Source organism: Hemicordylus capensis, chromosome 3 (assembly GCF_027244095.1).
Source record: "Hemicordylus capensis ecotype Gifberg chromosome 3, rHemCap1.1.pri, whole genome shotgun sequence".
NCBI classification, from domain to species: Eukaryota; Metazoa; Chordata; class Lepidosauria; order Squamata; family Cordylidae; genus Hemicordylus; species Hemicordylus capensis.
Window position 1 is genome coordinate 233,534,357 of NC_069659.1, and position 19,020 is coordinate 233,553,376.

The window sequence follows — 19,020 nt, forward strand, 5'->3', positions numbered from 1 at the left end:
GCCTTTGCCCAGCTTCGGCTGGTTCGCCAGCTACGGCCTTTTCTCGACTGGCAGGCCCTGGCAACAGTAACTCATGCCTTTGTTACCTCTTGTTTGGATTACTTTAATGCACTCTACCGAGGGTTGCCTTTGAAAATGTTCACCACCTAGAGTCTTTGGAGGAGACAGTATATAAGAAAATTTTAAATAAATAGATTCCCTGCTTCAATGGCCAAAGGCTGTTGCAGCTGGGGATAATGAGAGTTGTAGTCCAACATCTAGGGACCCAAGGTTAGGAACCTCTGGTCTAATCTACAGGGCTGGATTAGAAATATCAGCAAATGACAAAAGAGTCACAGGAAAGGATGTAGTTGCCACATCCTAAGAGGATTCCCACAATGCCAGTGAAGTCCCAAAAGAAACTGCTGTGCAGATAGGAACATAGGAAGCTGCCATATACTGAGTCAGACCATTGGTCTATCTAGCTCAGTATTATCTACACAGACTGGCAGTGGCTTCTCCAAGGTTGCAGGCAGGAATCTCTTTCAGCCCTCTCTTGGGAAAGCCAGGGAGGGAACTTGGAACCTTCTGCTCTTCCCAGAGTGGCTCCATCCCCTGAGGGGAATATCTCACAGTGCTCACACATCAAGTCTCCCTTTTATATGCAACCAGGGTGGAACCTGCTTAGCTACGGGGACAAGTCATGCTTGCTACCACAAGACCAGCTCTCCTCTCACATCAACTAATAACACCAACTGCCACTTCAACACTGCTTTTTGTCTTTGATGTCAAATAATATAGGCTGAAAAGATGTTTCCCACCTCCTATGCTCCTAAATTATATTAAACCCCAAACATACTGAAAAGAATGGGTTTGGAGATCTGGCTATTTTGCAATCAAAGCCCCCCCTCCCGCATCATTTCCTTACTCCTAGGAAAGTTATATACGAACATAGCACTGCCTAGGAAAATGATAAATAAACATAGTGCCACCAATCTGTTTACCCCTTTCCCACTCTTACATCGATTTTACAGTCTAACACAAAAGGGAGAGAATTGGAGACTGCTAATTTGGTGGCACTCACTCTTCCTCTCTTTTCTCATCTCTGTCTCAATTCCTCCCTTCCATTTCTCATTTCCAGCATTATGGTTGCCAACCTGTACTCCATCTTTTCCCTTCCCACAATTAGAACCCAAACAAAAGAGCAGTCCTGTCTTATTACATGTCTTGGTTTTCTCCAAATTGACATGCAACAATAAATAGCTGTCAATGTAACCACATGTCTGCATATTCTTAGGTAACATCAGAAATTTGGCTTTAATCATGACTGAATAAGACATCCTTAAATAGGATGTCCTTCATGAACATATTCCATTTCCCCTCTATAAATTGACAATACTGCTTCTTTTAGCACAAGGAGGATGCCTGTGTTGGTCATCCTATCCACTAATTTCATTCTTGTACAGGTATGGAATCACCCCATATATGATTAGCTCTGAAGTACTTTAAATCATTCTAAAGTCGAAAGTGGCAAACAAGAGACAGAGAGGCAGCTAACCACAAAGCATGTCAACAAACAAAGCCAATTGAAGCTCATCAGAAAGATGTCCTGGAACCTGTGCAAATCCTATAAAAGAGATGCCTATATACAATAGGGGAGGCAGACAGATGGACGTATCTCTCTCAGGGGCAGCATAGAACAAAGCAGCATGATGCTATTTTTAGCAATAAATGCATGTTCCTTTCTCCTTCCCTGAATATGAGTGTCAATATTTGGAATTTTTATTTATTGTCTTTCAGAAATTTTTAGAGAAAAAATGTATTTTAAAAACTGAAGTTTTTCAGAAGCAGAAACAGGTGGAACTGAAAGAGGAGCAAAGAATCTTCTCTGTTTAAGAGCCAAGAACTCTAATTCAGAGTGGTACTCAGTATAATCTTCTTGGCAGTAACTCCAGCACCTGACTATTTGTTTTTGCAGCTGTTCCCGTTTTTTCATTCATTATGTTATACACATGATAGCACAGCACTGATGCGACATTTTTAAAAACGTTTGTCACAGCAACACAGAGTACCTTAACAGGTGTCATATTATGGAAGTGAGGGGTGTTTCCCAGACCAGACCAGGATAGTGCCCCTAGGATAGTTTTTACACTAACCTAGGATTTCTGGAAAAATACTGAGGCTTCCCTCATCATCTCTTGTGCCTTATAACATGCTAGAAAAACAAAAAGTTTTCAAATAGTTTATTAAAGTATTTAATGGAAATTAAGCTATAACTATATAGAACAGAACTTAAACAAACTAGCTCACCGCCAGACTCCCAATAGAAGTTATGTAATAAGAAGCTCAGTCATGACACTTTGGCAAAGGGAAGACATGTGGTGTGGAGAAAGACTTATACAGTCCTACAGGAGCTCCTTCTTCTTTCAAGATTTACTAAGGGCTTAAACAATTAGGTTATGTAGGGCAATAGGCAAAAGTCACAGGATCAGTAAAATATATACCTCCATTATGACTTAGCAATATTCACAATGATGTATACATGCTCCCATGTGACAGGAGCTTTCCTCCTCTTCTGTGTTGCTCAAAGTTCACATATGGGCCTATACGAATACAGATACTAATAGATACTGTAAGAACCTGAAAGTCTGGGAATAGTTTTCCAGTTTACCAGTTTTGTAACAGTCGGCTTTTGTGTGTCTGACAGGCACAAAATGTGGCTACAGAATTGCCACAAAATTTCTGCTGCAATGTTTTTGCTACAAGAGAGCATTCCTGCTTCATGAAAAAAGTGGCATTCTGGGGGTGAAGGCTTTGCACCTGGCACTTGACCGCCAGGTATTTTTGCCTGCCCCTGAATAAATCCACTTGCATTTTCTTAACTCCAGGCTACATTCTCAGGTTTCTGCTGTGGCTCTTTTTCCTGGAGAGAAACAACTTAAGACAAACTGATCTGTTCTAGAGACAGTCAGCTGCAGAAATGTCAATTATTGATGCTCCTGTAAGACTAGGAGAGCACTGCCACACACAGATGGTCATCATGGGTTATAATGTTTACTGGAGAGTGATATTCAACCAAGTGATGCCATAAACCCTCTCCAGCCTCTACAATCCTATGCACACCTAACTAAGGCCCATTGAAACTTTCCCCCTGTATTAAATGGGCCTTAGTTGAGTGTGCACAGGAATGCAACCTTAGAGGCTGGAGAACATTATAACCCACAATGACCATCTGTGGTGGCAATGCTCTGTGTGTCTAACTTACTATCAAGTAAACGTGCATTAAGTTCAGTTTGCACAATTCATTTAGTTCCAAACAACAACAGGTGTGGCAGCAATGTATTAACAAATGAATACTGTGAGTTACTTATGTCTGTTCTAGATGAACTGTACAAGTCACTTGAGATGTGTTCTTTTTGATTTAGCAACAACCTTAACTTTTTCTGCTAATCTAAATTTAAACTAAATTGTGCAGTTGCTTCAATCAAACACTAGAGGGAATCAATAGGATAAATTCAGTAGAACCTCAGAGTTGTATTTCGGAAGACGATTTAATATGTATATTATCTTCACTATCTTCTAGCCTTCACCCAGTTCATCACACTCCCACCAGATTTCCGAAAGAGACTAGTGGGCGGGGGGGGGGTGTGGTGGAACCTGTCATGCTGGCATAAAAGAGAAGCTCTGTACAGCATGGAACCTCACCACTCCATCATGCAGCACAGTGGTAATGGTGTAATCTTCTATTATATTAATTCTCCTGGGTGTGCCTTGGAATGTGCGTCCCAGAGCCCAGCTGACTGGCTGGGTGGCGGATGCACCTGATTGGCTGAGGCGCACCCAGGATGATTGGTTGCCTCTGCCTCGGCCGCAGAGGCAAGGCCCAGGAGGGGAAAAGAAAGCCGGGGGGGGCAGAAGTGGCAGTGGGGAGGAGAGGTGGCTGGGCCCGGAAGCAGAGACTAGGGCAGAAGTGGGGGAGGTAACCGCCAGCCCCAAAGAGTGCACAGATGCTCTGTGCGGGGTCAGCTAGTATGTGCTATTTGGGACCCTAATTGTGCTCTTTACTCACTCAGTGAAAGGCATAACAGCAACATCAAGCTGGAAATGCTTGACGTGCATGAGAGGGTACTTCTGGTTTGATGCTGACTGGGGCAGCAAGGAGGTAGGCTGGCATCCCACCCCAGCAATTTTGGTGAGAGCGCTGGCAGGAAAAATGTAGCCAGGGGCCTGGTCCCCTCAAATGCCGGACCTCCAAACTGGTTCAGCAGTGTGGGAAAGGATCACCAAACCAGTTCAGGCACATCCCTGCTAGAAATTATTTGAAGGGCTTCTGTATTAGTAGAGACGCTATATTCTAGCACTTCTGCAAAATGCTAGCATAACTGTAGGGGTGTGACTGTAATGGTGCAGACATGTCCAAAACATGAGAGCCCCTCAACTGTTATTCCCCACCCCCTGCCAAACCCCTCACTCACCTCCATTGTCATGGGGGGGCTAGCCCCTCTGTGCTGCCCCCTGACTTGTTGCTGTTGCCTCCTCCTCCTGCTCACACAAGAGAGGAGACAGCTCATCCACCTGCTCGCCGCTGCAAGAGCCGGTGGGGAAATGACGACACAAAGAGGCAGGAGACTGAGGTGGCAGCAGCAGCAGGTGGCAGCAGCAGCAAGGCCCAGGGTGATGCAGATGGGCAAGCACTTGCCTCCACCATGACAATGGAGACAAGCAGGAGGCTTGGTGAAGTGGTGGGAGGCTCTGGTGCTGTGGGGGGCCTTCATGCAATTTTTAACATGGGCCACTACAGGGCTTCTTACACCACTGCATAACTGTGTCAAACAAGGATACTGTCCACCACTACACGTCTAGAGGTACTACAACAAGATACATAAGCAGGCTATAGTATGACAAGAGGGCAACCATTGAGTCCTAAGACTGCATTTTGTGTTGACAGAAGGATTCCACACACCGCACACAGGCAAACGATACTGGAGTGTTACAAGAATGCCATAGTTGCATACATCTAAACAGATTTATCTTCTTTCCTGAGCAGTTAGCCATCACAATTATCACCATAAATTTGTTTCCATTAAGGTATTTACTTGTCCTGTGTTGGAATCTCAGCATCCTATGTTAAAGGGCTGGAAGAATGATAACAATAATTCAAAGAATAATAACATGGCGGTTTTAAGAAATGCCAGTTCCCTTTTCCAGAGGATCAGACTGTTATGCTAACTGGTTTATTTTTCAGTTTGAAAGCAAAAAATTGTAGATTAGAGAAATGAAAAAGCATTATACTGTGAGGGAATATTTACAAGACCAGTGAATAACACATTCTGTGGCATGCTCAGTTTTAAAATCTTAGCTTAGAGCACCTGCAGATTACGATTACTAGCTGCCCAAGTTTCTACATAACCTGCTGGGCAGCAGCTTTCTGAAACTGCCAGACACATACAAAGCAGACCTCTGAATAGCAACGATTTCACTGCAATCCTTGATGGGCAGAGAGCTTTCCATAGAACAAATGACCTTCATTCTGCAGGAACAAACGTTCTTGATTAGCACAAAACTTATGTGGTGTAGTGGTTAGACTGCTGGACTAGGACAGGGGAGACTCAAGTTCAAATCCCCATTCAGCCATGAAACTAGTTGGGTGACTCTGGGCCAGTCATGTCTCTCTCAGCCTAGCCTACTTCACAGGGTTGTTGTGAAAGAGAAACTCAAGTATGTAGTACACCGCTCTGGGCTCCTTGGAGGAAGAGCGAGAGATAAATGTAAAAATTATTATTATTATTATTATTATTATTATTATTATTATTATTATAAAAAGCAATGAGCAGGTGGAGTACACAGTTAACAATCAATGGCGAGACACTTGGACAGGTTAGCATTAGAAGAGGCATTTTCCAAGGGGACTCACTATCCCCTCTATTGTTTGTAATTGCCATGACCCCACTTTCACAAATACTAAACAAAACAGGCCTCGGATACCAAATATCTAAAACATCAAGTAAAATCAACCATCTGCTGTACATGGACGATCTGAAGTTGTATGGAAAGTCCCAGTCAGAAATCAAACCACTGCTAAACACTTGTCCGTATATTCAGTAGCGATATAGCAGTGGAGTTTGGACTAGACAAGTGTGCTGCATTAATAATGAACAGAGGGAAAATAAGAAAAGCAGAAGGAATAGAACTGCCCAATGGAAGCAAGATCAAGAACCTGGAAGAGAAAGAACATGACAAATACCTGGGCATTCTCCAGGCTGATAACATCGCACACACTGAAGTTAAAAGAAAAATTGAAAGTGAATACATCAGGAGAGTTAGAAAAATCCTAAAGTCCAAACTCTATGGAGGGAATACCATACAAGCCATAAACACCTGGGCTATACCTGTTATCAGATACACTGCAGGAATAATAGACTGCGCCCAGGCAGAGCTAGAGACGCTAGATCGTAAGACCAGGAAAATAATGACCATCAATCATGCTCTACACCCCCACAGTGTTATAGATAGGCTATACCTCCCTTGCAGCTCAGGTGGAAGAGGAATGCTGCAAGTCCATCAAACAGTAGAGGAGGAGAAAAGAGGCCTTGAAGAATATATTAAGGACAGTGAAGAAGATGCACTTCAAATGGTCAATAACATGAAACTATTCAACACCAATGAAACAAAGCAGGCCTACAAGAAAGAACAAGTCAAGAACCGAGCAGAAAAATGGAGAAATAAGCCCCTGCATGGTCAATATTTGCACAATATAAGTGAAAAATCAGACATCACCAAGACCTGGCAATGGCCTAAGAATGGCAACTTGAAGAAAGAAACTGAGGGTTTAATACTGGCTGCACAAGAACAGGCACCAAGAACAAATGCAATAAGAGCAAAAGTCGAAAAATTAACAACAAACAGCAAGTGCCGCCTCTGCAAAGAAGCAGATGAAACAGTGGACCACCTAATCAGCTGTTGTAAAAAGATCGCACAGACTGACTAAAAACAAAGGCATAACAATGTAGCAGGGATGATACACTGGAACATCTGCAAAAAATACAAGCTACCTGTAGCCAAGAATTGGTGGGACCATAAAATGGAAGAAGTTGTCGAAAATGAAGATGCAAAAATATTATGGGACTTCTGACTACAAACAGACAAACATCTGCCACACAATACACCAGATATAACTGTAGTCGAGAAGAAAGAAAAACAAGTTAAAATAATCGACATAGCAATACCAGGGGATAGCAGAATAGAAGAAAAAGAAATAGAAAAAATCACCAAATACAAAGATCTACAAATTGAAAGTGAAAGGCTGTGGCAGAAGAAGACCCAAATAATCCCAGTGGTAATTGGTGCCCTGGGTGCAATTCCAAAACAACTTGAAGAGCACCTCAACACCATCGGGGCCACAGAAATCACCATCAGCCAATTACAAAAAGCAACTTTACTGGGAACAGCTTATATTCTGTGCCGATATCTATAACAACAGCAACAACATTGATAATAAAATTCAGCCATCCCAGGTCCTTGGGAAGGACTCGATGTCTGGATAAAACAAACCAGTCAATAACACCTGTCTGACTGTGTAAACAACAATAACAACAACATTTTAAGAAGTGGCATGATTCATCTCAATAGTAGTATCAGAACATAGATTCTAGTAGAATCCAACTGCTAAGCAGCCTAAGCAAATGTTCCAGCACAAGAGTGGGATGGCATTGATCTAGACCCCTTAGATAAGTGAGGGCCAAAGGGACAGAAGGAAGCCAAGTTTCTGTTTGTCATTCTTTACAGCTGTCAGAAGCCTCCTTGAAAGAAAGTCTCAACACCTTTCTCAAAGCGGAAAAAAGACTTTTTCAAAGCTATCCACTGGCGGAGTTTGGGAGGTGGCTTCTCATACTCACCTGGGAGCTCACTTGTACTAGACTGTTAATGCCACCACATGAAAGCCTTGCCAGGTGGTGTTTGAGGCAGCTGTTGCTGATCTTTTCAACACATTGTCGCTAACTTTAATGACTTGTTTTCTCCCCCTGCTCAGCAAATTACTATTTGAGGGATCAACAGCAAAGCAATATAGAAGAAGTCTCCTTTATCTGGCTGTCAGAATGCCATGAATTTTTAAGTATCCCAGTTGAAGAAATACACTTTATAGCCGAGACAGTGGTGTTACTTATTACAGGGCATATATTAAAAGGTATTGGGCTGAAAACATGAAGTCTGTTTAAATAACATGGGAAAGAGCTGACGTTCTCCTTTACTGTCTCTCTTCTCTTATCCAACACAAGAAACTTTGCCTGCAAGAAGGGGTGTAGCTTTAATTGAGTGGATGGGTTCAGACAACCTGGGACCCCCAGCTCCTGAGGAGCCCCAAGCTCAACCCCTCCCCATTTTCTTCATTATCTCCCTCACTCCGAGGGGCTGGCAGGGAGATGGGTGAACACAGGCCCCCTATTCTCTGGCTACACCCCTGCCTGAGAGACATTAAGCCATGTAGTCAACTCCTGATATAACCAAGGCTGGTGTTTGGCCATGGTCTTTACTCCATACCTTTCCCAACTACTAACTTATACGGGACTTCTGTACTTTTAATCATGATATTGTATAAAGCAGGGGCAGAGTTGTAATTATGCCCACATAATTTTTAAAAAACTGTGACCCCAAAATCTGCCACTAGGGCAACCTCCATTTGTTTCTGGGGCTGCTGCAGTTGCCCCTTCTCTCCCCGTGGCTACTGCTATGAGAATCTGGCAGTGGTAGCCTCCCTGATCGAGCAGCCCGGGATAGGCTGTCCTGCCCCCTCCACTCAACCGGCCACCATACATGCACAATAGCCAGCTGAGCAGGAGGGGCAGGGCAGCCTACCTCAGGTGGCTCAGTCAGGGAGGCCACTGCCACATGTACAGGGGGGGCAATTGGGTTGGGGGGAGTGGGTGGCCCCAAGATGGGCCACCTATGCCCTTCCTACACCACTGGCATGAAGGAGTCAGCAGGTTCAACTTCTTTCTGTTGGGATATGCAACAGCTACAGCTTAGAACTTATTGTGTCATTTGTTCAGATTTTGAAGAACAACAGTCTCCAAGGGACACCATCTAGAACCTGCCCGAGAGGTAGGAGCAGAACCATTGCAGAGCAGTGCTTCTCACTCTCAACCCCCTCAGACGCTCCAGAAGGATACTATGGTTGATAGTATCGAAAGCTGCCGAGAGGTCCACGAGGACCAACAGAGTCACACTTCCTCTGTCAATTCCCAGTTGGAGATCATCCATCAGGCTGACTAAGGCAGTCTCCACCCCAGCCCGCCCGGAAGCCAGTTTGAAATGGGTCTAGATAATCAGTTTCCTCCAACACTGTCTGGAGCGGGGAGGCCATCACCCTCTCAATTACCTTGCCCAACCACGGAGGGTTGGAGACATATATATATATACACGGAAGGTTGGAGACATTCATATTGTATGAATGTGCTTCATTTTCTTTTAAAGCCATGGACATCACCACAGCTTTTGACAGTAGATACCATAAATTATTATGTACATTGTAAAGAGATACTCTCTTTATCCTGAATTTACTGCCAATTAATTTTCCTGTATGCCCTCTCATTCTCATTGTCTAAAAATTCATAGAAGAATTTCACTCATCATAATTTCCACCTAGACATAGGAGCTATTCTCATGACCAGCAAAAATCTGGCTAGTAGAGCCTAGCCTGATTTTTACTGGTTGTGTAAACCACCAGGCTCGCGGGTGAGCCCGGTTGTTTACAAGTGGGTAACCCGCTTAATTGCCCCTGCCCTTAGCCGAGATTAGCAAGCGCTCTGCTAACCCTGTCTTTGTGCTTGTGTGTTGCTGCAGCAACTCATGAGTAGACTCCCAACTGGGAGGCTAAAAAGCAGCCTCCCAGCTCAGGGGTCTGTCCAGCATGCCCTGAGCACTCGTGCAGGACATACTGGAGCTTCCGGGTGCAATTCAGCCCCCGATCCCCGCAGCCCCCGCCGGCTCCGTAATGGAGCTGGCAGTCATATAGGGGGCCACTGCGGCTGCCCAGGACTGCTTCCCTGCTCGTCTGCGGGGACAGCGGGCTGTTTCCAACCTTCCAGGGCTGGAGAGTGGGCTCTCCACGCAAACCCCATCCAGGCTCTTCTTACCGATAGTGAGAAGAGCCTCATAATTTTATAAACCTCTGCTAAAGGTGTCCTTAGCCACCTTTTTTCTAACCTAAAAAGACCTAAACACCTAACCTCTTCTCACAGGTGCTTCTGCTTTCTGATCAGTTTACTGCACCATTTATGAGATTATGAGAACCCAAGCCTACTTGTCTTAAGGAGCCAATTATTAGACCGCTTCTGAAGAAGCCTACCTTGGATCCCTCAGAGCCTGTTTCCAACCTTCCGAGGCTCGGCAAGGCAACTGAGAGGGTGATGGCCTCCCAGATCCAAATAGTCTTGGAGAAAACTGATTATCTAAATTCATTTCAAACTGGCTTTCAGGCGGGCTATGGGGTGGTCAGACTGCTTTGGTCAGACTGCTTTGGTCAGACTGCTTTGGTCAGACTGATGGATAATCTCCAATTGGGAATTGACAAAGGAAGTGTGACTCTGTTGGTCCTCTTGGACCTCTCGGCAACTTTCAATAGTATCCTTCTGGAGGTTCTGCTATCAGTAGGTACTAGGGCATTTGCATCCTGGTCAATTGCGTCCCTGGACATCCCTGGACATTTGCGTCCGGGTTTTTTGCATGCCAGACATTTGCGTCCCTAACCCAACTATAAGTAAACCCCATGTTATATATGTTAAGCCTCTTATCCCGTCGAATCAATTAGTGTTATTGTAGGCAAATGATGGGCCCCTCATTTGTGACTGAGCTAATTATAAACAAATCCCCACATGAATTTGGTAAGCTAAGCTATGTCACAGCTCGTGAAATCAAGCATAGGTGTTGATGATGGAAATTATAGCTATCATCATAAGAAAAATGCCATGGGAAGGAAATTTTAATGGAGATGTGTGGTACGATCCTGCAAAGCAAGAGTTCATACGGAGAGCGATATAGTAAAAAAATGAATTAATGAGCATTACCATGGTTCTTCTCCTGCTGCAATTAGAGCCAAAGAATCTATTTCAGAATTGAAAGAAACTGTGATATCCTCACAAGAACCAGACATCTCATTGGAACAACTTTGTCAAAACATGATGAATTTTCAATGGCAGAAATGCCATCTGTCTCAGCAGTGGGGAGAAATGTTCGTCTTTGGAGACAGAGAGCACAAAATGCTCCGCCTATACGAAACCAAATATGTACAGTGGTCCCTCGACTTACGTAAATAATCCATTCCGAACGCATGTTCGGAGGTCGAAATTTTCGTAAGTCGAGGAGTGCACCACGGAAGTCTCAAAACACTCGTAATTCGAGGAAGCCGCATCTAAACATTCGTAGGTCGAGTAAGCTGATTCTAAACCGGCAACTACTTCCGGTCTTTTTTGTCGCTCGTAACTCGAAAAAAACGTAAGGTGAGTAGTTCGTAGGTAGAGGGATTACTGTAATTATGAAATACCAGAAAAATATTGTATTCTCCCAACAGGACAAAGGTTTCTTGCAATTGATACTGGCATAAATAATGAAAATAGAATGTTCATCTTTGCTTCAGAAGAGGGTTTGGATGACTTGTCACGATTTCAGAATTGGGCAGCAGATGGCACTTTCAAAATTTGCCCACACATCTACTACTGTATCAACTGTATTGCATCCATGTCCAAGATGGTGTATTTCCCGTGTATTTGCTCTTCTACCCAATAAGACTAAAGAAACATATGACTGCCTATTCACTCTTTTGTTGCCAATTCACCAATAACTTAATCCCAAATCAGTGCTGACGGATTTTGAACTAGGAGCAAGAAAGAGTATAGAGGAAACTTTTCCTCATGTATTTTCCATTTGTCAAAATCCATCTTTAAGAAAATATGCGACCTCAGTTTAAGACGACAAAGATCAAGAATTCAATATACAAATAAGATGTTTCTCTGCATTAGCTTTCCTTCCAGTAAATGATGTGGTAGCAGGCTTTTTGGATCTGAGTGAAGATCACGACTTACCTCCCGAATTCATCGTATACTTTAAAGTTACATACATAGGCCAAGCAAGAAGCAGAAGGGGGCACAGGATTGCAGTGACCTTTTCCATTGAATCTTGGAATGTTCATGATCGGACAATGAACCACTTACCTAGATTTAACAATAGTTTAGAGGGGTGGCATAATGCTATCCAAAATTCAATTACTTGTCAACACCCCTCTGTTTGGAAATTAATTAATGTGTTGAAGAAAGAGGAAGCTATGGCCAAAAATAAGAAAATTGACTACCAAAGAGGGATTATTGTCTAACCCAGAAATAAGAATATCAATAACTTGCATGTAACAATCCTGAGGACAAAATAAGTTTCTTATGAGGGGTGCCCACAACATACATACTTTTTGCAGACGTAAAAATCAATTTTGATGCATCCTACAATCTCTTTTTTAATTAATGAAATTGTTTTTATGAAATCTAATGTGGAAATATTAGTTATACTGTGGGTTAGGGATGCAAACAACCAGGGACGCAACTGTCCTGTCACCCTATCTACTTCTCCATGTCAACAGGTGGGGGCATAACCTCCTTAAATGCCTGTCTGGAGGAGTTAATGGGCTGGATGAGGGATAAACTGAGACTGAATCCAGATAAGACGGAGGTACTCATTGTGTGGGGTCGAAATACTGGAGATGAGATTTGTTCTGGATGGGATCACACTTCCTGGAAGGATGAGGTACGCAGTCTGGGGGTGCTTCTGGATCAGAGCCTCTCCCTGGTCTCCCAGGTTGAGGTGGTGGTCAGAAGCGCCTTCTATCAGCTTCGGCTAATACGCCAGCTGCGTCCATTTCTTGAGATAAACTACCTCAGAACAGTGGTACATATGCTGTTAACCTCCAGGCTGGATTAGTGTAACGTGCTCTATGTGGGGCTGCCCTTGTCTGTAGTCTGGAAAGTACAGCTGGTTCAGAATGTGGCACCCAGGTTGGTCTCTGGGCCATCTCGGAGAGACCATATTACTCCTGTATTGAAAGCTCTACACTGGCTTCCGATAAGTTTCCAGGCAAAATACAAGGTGCTGTTTATTACCTATAAAGCCCTAAACAGCTTGGGCCCTGGGAAACTAAGAGAACATCTTCTTCGTTATGAACCCCACCACCCATTGAGATCATCAGGAGAGGTCTGTCTGCAGTTGCCATCAACCCGTTTGGTGGCTGCTCGGGGACGGGCCTTCTCTGCTGCTGCCCCAGAGCTTTGGAACACACTCCCTGCTGAAATAAGAACCTCCCCATCTCTGACAACTTTTTAAAAGTCTTTAAAGATGCACCTTTTCACCCAGGCTTTTAATTAAATATTGTTTTAACAGTTTTAGCATCGTTTTAATATTTTAAAATTTTTAATTGTTTTAAGTAAAAGTTTTAACTTTTACTATGTCATTTATTTTGTTTTAAGGGGTTTTTTTTGTCATTTATTTTAACTAATGTTTTAGCTTTTTGTTTGTTTGTTTTAAACTGCCCAGAGACATGCATTTTGGGCAGTGTAGAAGTGTGTTAAATTATAATAACCACACAAGATATTCAGATGTAGCTATGCCATTGATTTATATAAAGGCATTAGGTTGCTGGCAGTTTTATTGTCAATCCCTAGCACGAAATGTGCCTCTCTTGTAGCTGGTGCTTTGTTTGCTTTGATTCTTTGTTGGCTTATCCACCATTATCCCATGATATTTTTCTTATTTAGTCAATGCCGATTCAGACCACATTTCTCACACAGGAAATTACATATGAGAAGATTGAACATGGCTGATACACATTGATCATTTTTTAATCTTTAAAATTGGTAATTACAATAATGAGCATTTTTTGAGTGTGCAAGACACTTCACATGTATTATCTTAATGTAATCCTTATAACAATCTTTTAATGCACAAATTATTATCACCATATTGCAGATTGGGGGCTGAGGCTAAGAAAGGAAGTAGGTTGCCCAAGAACTTTCTAAGTTCATGGCAGAGTTATGATTCAAACTAGAAAAGTCCCAACCCACTGTTCAGTCTCTTTTCCACTACATTACGCCAACTCACACAAGGTGATCATTTCAACAACAAAAAATTGTGTTAAAATAGATGATAATCCAGGATGTGATAAATATTGATTTTACACAAATTATACACATATGACAACAACTGTCACATGAACCAACCCTCATCTCAGTATTGGTAAGCCTTAGTTAATACTGTTGAGAAAGTACAACTTTATTTATACTCTGTGTATTGAGCCAGGCCTCAGCACCTCTAAACCCAAATTCAGGGATTCCCCCTGCTTCTTCTTCTGAGGCCAATCTGAAGATAAGAGGCAAATGTCCTCCTTGACAATCAGTCACCTTGACAACCACTCCCCTTGCCACTGTCCCAGCCATGTGCATGGTGACCAGCCTGCGGGGGAACCAGCAGCCTTGTGCCCATCACAGGATTCAACTTTGACTGGAAGCCGTAATTGCATTCAGGCTTCAGAGCAGCAAATAATGAAAGTATCAGCCAAACATCCTCTTAAGAGAATAAAAATTTGCTCTTGCTGCCTTAGGGCAAAAGTTTGCTCTTGGCACATAGTCCTCCAAGATGGATGAGAACAGATGACAAGCTGAAGACCCCTTATGGCTTTAACCCTTTCCAAGTAAGACTTCTCTTCTCCTACATGAAGATAACACTCTCTGCTGCTAACTACTCTTGTCACTTCTCAGCAAGTGGTTTCCCCGTACTCCCTTCTGAACCAAGACTGGAAATGAATTATTTCCTGCTGTCAATGGGGCAGAGCCATTTGTAGTACAATTAAAGGAATGTGTTGAAATGGGCAGTGAGAAAGGAGAGTGCACAAATGCTGGCTGTCATGATCATTCTTTAGGGCTTCTCTTTCCTTCCTTGCAAACAGCATGCATTCCTAACAATAGGTCTAGCATTTTTCATGATCAGCGAGGACGCAGCCATAGCTTCACTGCTCAGCAGGAGTGCGCATTCATTTTATAATGAATGAAAAATCCAACTAAATTAGATCCATTTGGTTCACTTTTCATTTGTTATGAAACAAATGGCACAGAACTGCAAATGGCATTTGAGCCATCTGGTTCATTCAGATCTCCCTTTCATCTTCATAGCGGAGGGTTTACCTGTAACCTGACAGAGCAGCACATTTTTTCTTTCTTTAAAACTCGTTTTAAAGTTGAAGGGGGAGTAGCAGAGCTCCCACTGGTGTTGCCATGTTTTTTCTACATGTTTGTCTGTACAAGTGACCCTCGGTATCCCCGGTTTCAGCAGTCGTGGTTTCACATATCCGCGGTTGGGCAATATATACTCAATCTTGTTATCTGTGGTACGCAGTTTCATGTATCCGCAGTTTTCGGCAGCACAGTACTGCCCTTACATGGTCATGCTCTTGCTGCATGTGCTCATGGCTTCTAAAAGCCATCTGGGGTAGCATTTGGCAGCCTTGGGTATCCTTAGGGAGCCATTGGGAGGCTTTTTTGAGACATTCCTGTGGAGTTCTTGGAGCCATTTTCTGGAGCCTTTTGCAGCATCATGCTGCCCTCACAAGATACTAATATCACTTCTATAATTTTAATTTTGATGAAAATTTATTTTTAACTAAAAATTCAAATTAGAAAATTAATTTTAATTTTGATAATTACGGTAGTATATTTAACTTAAATTGCAACTACAATTCAATTTAAAATGAAAATAAAAATTGATTTTAATTATGCATTGAGTTGCCTCTCACTGCTCTGTGTGTGTTTACTTGAAATGGATTTAGTTTTGGGCTGCCTCTTTGGCCAACCTGCCGACCAAACAGGCCAGGGGCTTGTCCTGCTATGTACTGAACTTCAACTGTGGGTGAGTAAACTTTTTGATTATGAATTACTGGAGGAGCTGGGGAGTATTGCTGGAGGAGCTAGAGAGTGGGAGAGCGGAAGATCTGAGGTGGCCAGGGACAGGTGCTGAGCTCCATCCTTATTCCTGCTTTTAGTCTGTCTTTTCAGTGATTTTTTTGTCATCTTGCTGGGCTCCAGAACTTAATCCTCCCAATTCCCATTGACTTCAGGCTTCATTTTTTGCAAGTGTCATTATCTGTGGTTGTAGGCCAGAATGGACCCCCCACAAATGAGGGCCACCTGTATATAAAATACACATGTTTCAATAGTTTCATTATTCTATTGTCATTTGTGTTTTCCCCACACATTAACTGAAATAATCATTCAGTTGCCTGTGTCAAATTGCTTCCCAGATCAGCTCCCATGGGCATTCTCTCCTGTATCACATAATCTATTACCCAAGAACGGCAGGCAATAAGTACTAGCAAACAGGATATGGTAAGTCAGTTGTGTGAATTCACCTCCAATAAAGAAAATATTGGGACACAGAGAGGGCAAGGCAGAGCAGGAAAAAGGCAATATACTGATGGTTTAAGATTTAACAATATAACCATTTAGTAGAAAATCTGGACTTAGCCATCACAAAGGGCCTCGTATTTGGATGCAGTTAGGGATTACATTGGGGCCGGATTCGGACATAATGGGGAACCAAAGGCAGAGCAGCCAGCTCTGAACGTCCAAATGCAGGAAGCTGCAGTTTGGACCCTAACTAAACACGAGAGTTCACTCACCAAACTCCCTCAGTTTGAACCTTCGGTTTGAAGTGAGGTTCGCTGCTCTGGCCTCCAGTTTGCGGCTGCCTCCATTACTTCCGAATTCAGTAATGGAGACAGCCTTCCCTGGGACCAGAGTTAAGGGAAGGAAGCTTCTCCTTCTCTCTGTCCTGATTGGCTGCTGTGGTTGTCCAATCAAAGGAGGAAGCCCGGCAGCCTTTTCCCCCTCCTCTCTGCAGTCTCACACATTGCAGAAAGGAGGCCAGCACTTATGTCTGAATTCAGACAGGTAAGTGCGTGCAGGTGGGTGGGAGTGGAACTGTGGGTCCACTGGACCCTTGGTTTTGTGTTTTGTTCAAATTTGGCTTAGCTGTTCTTTAGGTACCCACCAATGGTGGAGTAAGCAAAAGGAGAGAAGGAATAATCATTCAGCAATGATATGAACCAAAATGGATTTGTACTCACCCAAACAGACTGACTCCAAGAAAAAGAGGACAAGGAAAATGTTCCTGGCAGCAGAAGAGTAATACTTCATGGTTCCTAAAAGAGGAGAACATAGAGATGTTAATGATTTCAATCCTTCTGTGTTTAATAGAAGACTCGTCTTCAAGGAGCATTGAAACCTAGAATCAAAAAGAAAAGCAATTTGAAGAACTAAAATACAATATTTATTTATTTATTCATCAAACTTATATACCGCCCAAACTTTTGTCTCTGGGTGGTTAACATAAAACAATTAAAATACATAAAAAAGTTAAAAACAAATCAACAGTTTATAATCAACCATAAAATTAAAACAGACCATTTTTTAAAGCTGAGAAAGCTTGGGCAAAAAGTTGGTGAGGAAGCACAATACAGGGTGAGGAAGCACAAGAAACAAGGACACTGAATTCTGGCAAACTGTTTCCAACTTTTCAGTTACATGCAGAATAGTCTATTCTGAATATACTTGAAAAGTTGGGAACCGTTGCTATTCAGTTGTTCTGTTCAACTGTTTTCTCATAAGTGTAGTACCAGGGAACAGTCTTTACTCCCTGTCTTCATAATTGCTCCATAATATGTACACATATACAAACATACATATGCATTATAGATGCAGTTCTGGAGCACATAGTGTTGCTCTATTCTTTCTGATACAGTCCTGCTTGCTTACCTGCATTTTGTTGATGTATGGAAAGCATTGCATCTATTATTCTTAATCTTTTTCACCCATACTGCACTACACTAGTCTCTTTCTGCTACGTCCGCAAGACTCTGCTGCTGGAAAGAACAAAAGATTTGGTGAACCAGTAAGAGAATCATTTTGCAAACCTACAAGACAGTTGTCAAAGGTCCATTAGAATACAAGGTGAATTAGTTGCTATAGGGTCACATATATCGGAGCTTCATACAAGCCCGTGGCTAAAAGCAAAATGTGCAAGGCCTGGAATAGGCTGCTTTGGTAGCAAATATTTAAAGGTCTGAAATGATGCAGCTGTGAATAGTTAATATTACGATTAAAATTGCATTTGCAGAACATTACAGCTAGCTTTACTTGACTTTCAGTCCAGGAATAGTACTGAAACTGTGCTTCTGGCCTGTGTCAGTGATCTCCACCTACAGATTGATAGGAGGAATTGCATCTTATTGATCCTGTTGAGCTGTTCCTGAGGCCTTAAATACAATTGATCATGAAGTGTTTGTTGGTGAGGCAGTTATGCAACCTTGCAGGATTATTGGTGGTTGTGTTTGTTCTCAATAGGGACATTTCAGAGAGCAGAGATGTCAGAGAGTAGAGTGTAAACATGACAAGGTGCTCCTGCCATGCCCTGTCTTGCTGACACATACCGTTCATGTGCAATTCCACTGCACAAGACTGTACAAAGGTACAATTAGTATTCCAATATATGCAGCTGTACCTTTCTTTCATCTACTTCAGGTAATGTAATCTGTATTTACCTAGTACTTGGCCATTGTGGGGTGGTGATGGTGGTGGCGGTGAAAGCAGTTCAGCAGGCTAACACTGAATCCAAATTAGGCCACAGTGATCTGCAAATATGGAATTTCCAACCCTTCCCTGGTCATTCATGTTCAGACAGGTGTAGCTGCATTCAGAATAATAGATGCAATACTTTCCATGCACCTGGAAGGCTCAGTTTCCACAATGGTCAGGAGTATCTTCCACCAATGTCATCTGGTGGCAAGGCTGCACTCCCTTCTTTTGGCTGTATCCTGTATGACTGTCATTCAGTCATTTACTGATAGCTATCATTCCTGCCTTCATCACTCTGAGGCTAAACTATTGCAGTCTTCTCTATATTGCTTTCATTGAAGATTGTATGGATAATCCCGCTGAAGCAGAACCCAATGATCTGCCT

The 19,020-nt window shown here is 42.7% G+C and overlaps 1 protein-coding gene across 2 annotated transcripts in view; it reads right to left on the reverse strand.

The window, feature by feature from the left end:
* CDH23 (cadherin related 23) overlaps window positions 1-19,020 on the reverse strand; it is an 846,530-nt gene that overhangs the window by 774,680 nt on the left and 52,830 nt on the right. For both annotated transcript variants that reach the window (XR_008320257.1, XM_053312564.1), the window contains exon 2: window positions 17,129-17,203. Coding sequence is in view for 1 of the 2 variants with exons in the window: in XM_053312564.1 (XP_053168539.1) it covers window positions 17,129-17,198 (70 nt within the window). In the remaining variant the exon portion in view is untranslated. The remainder of the gene's footprint in view (window positions 1-17,128; window positions 17,204-19,020) is intronic.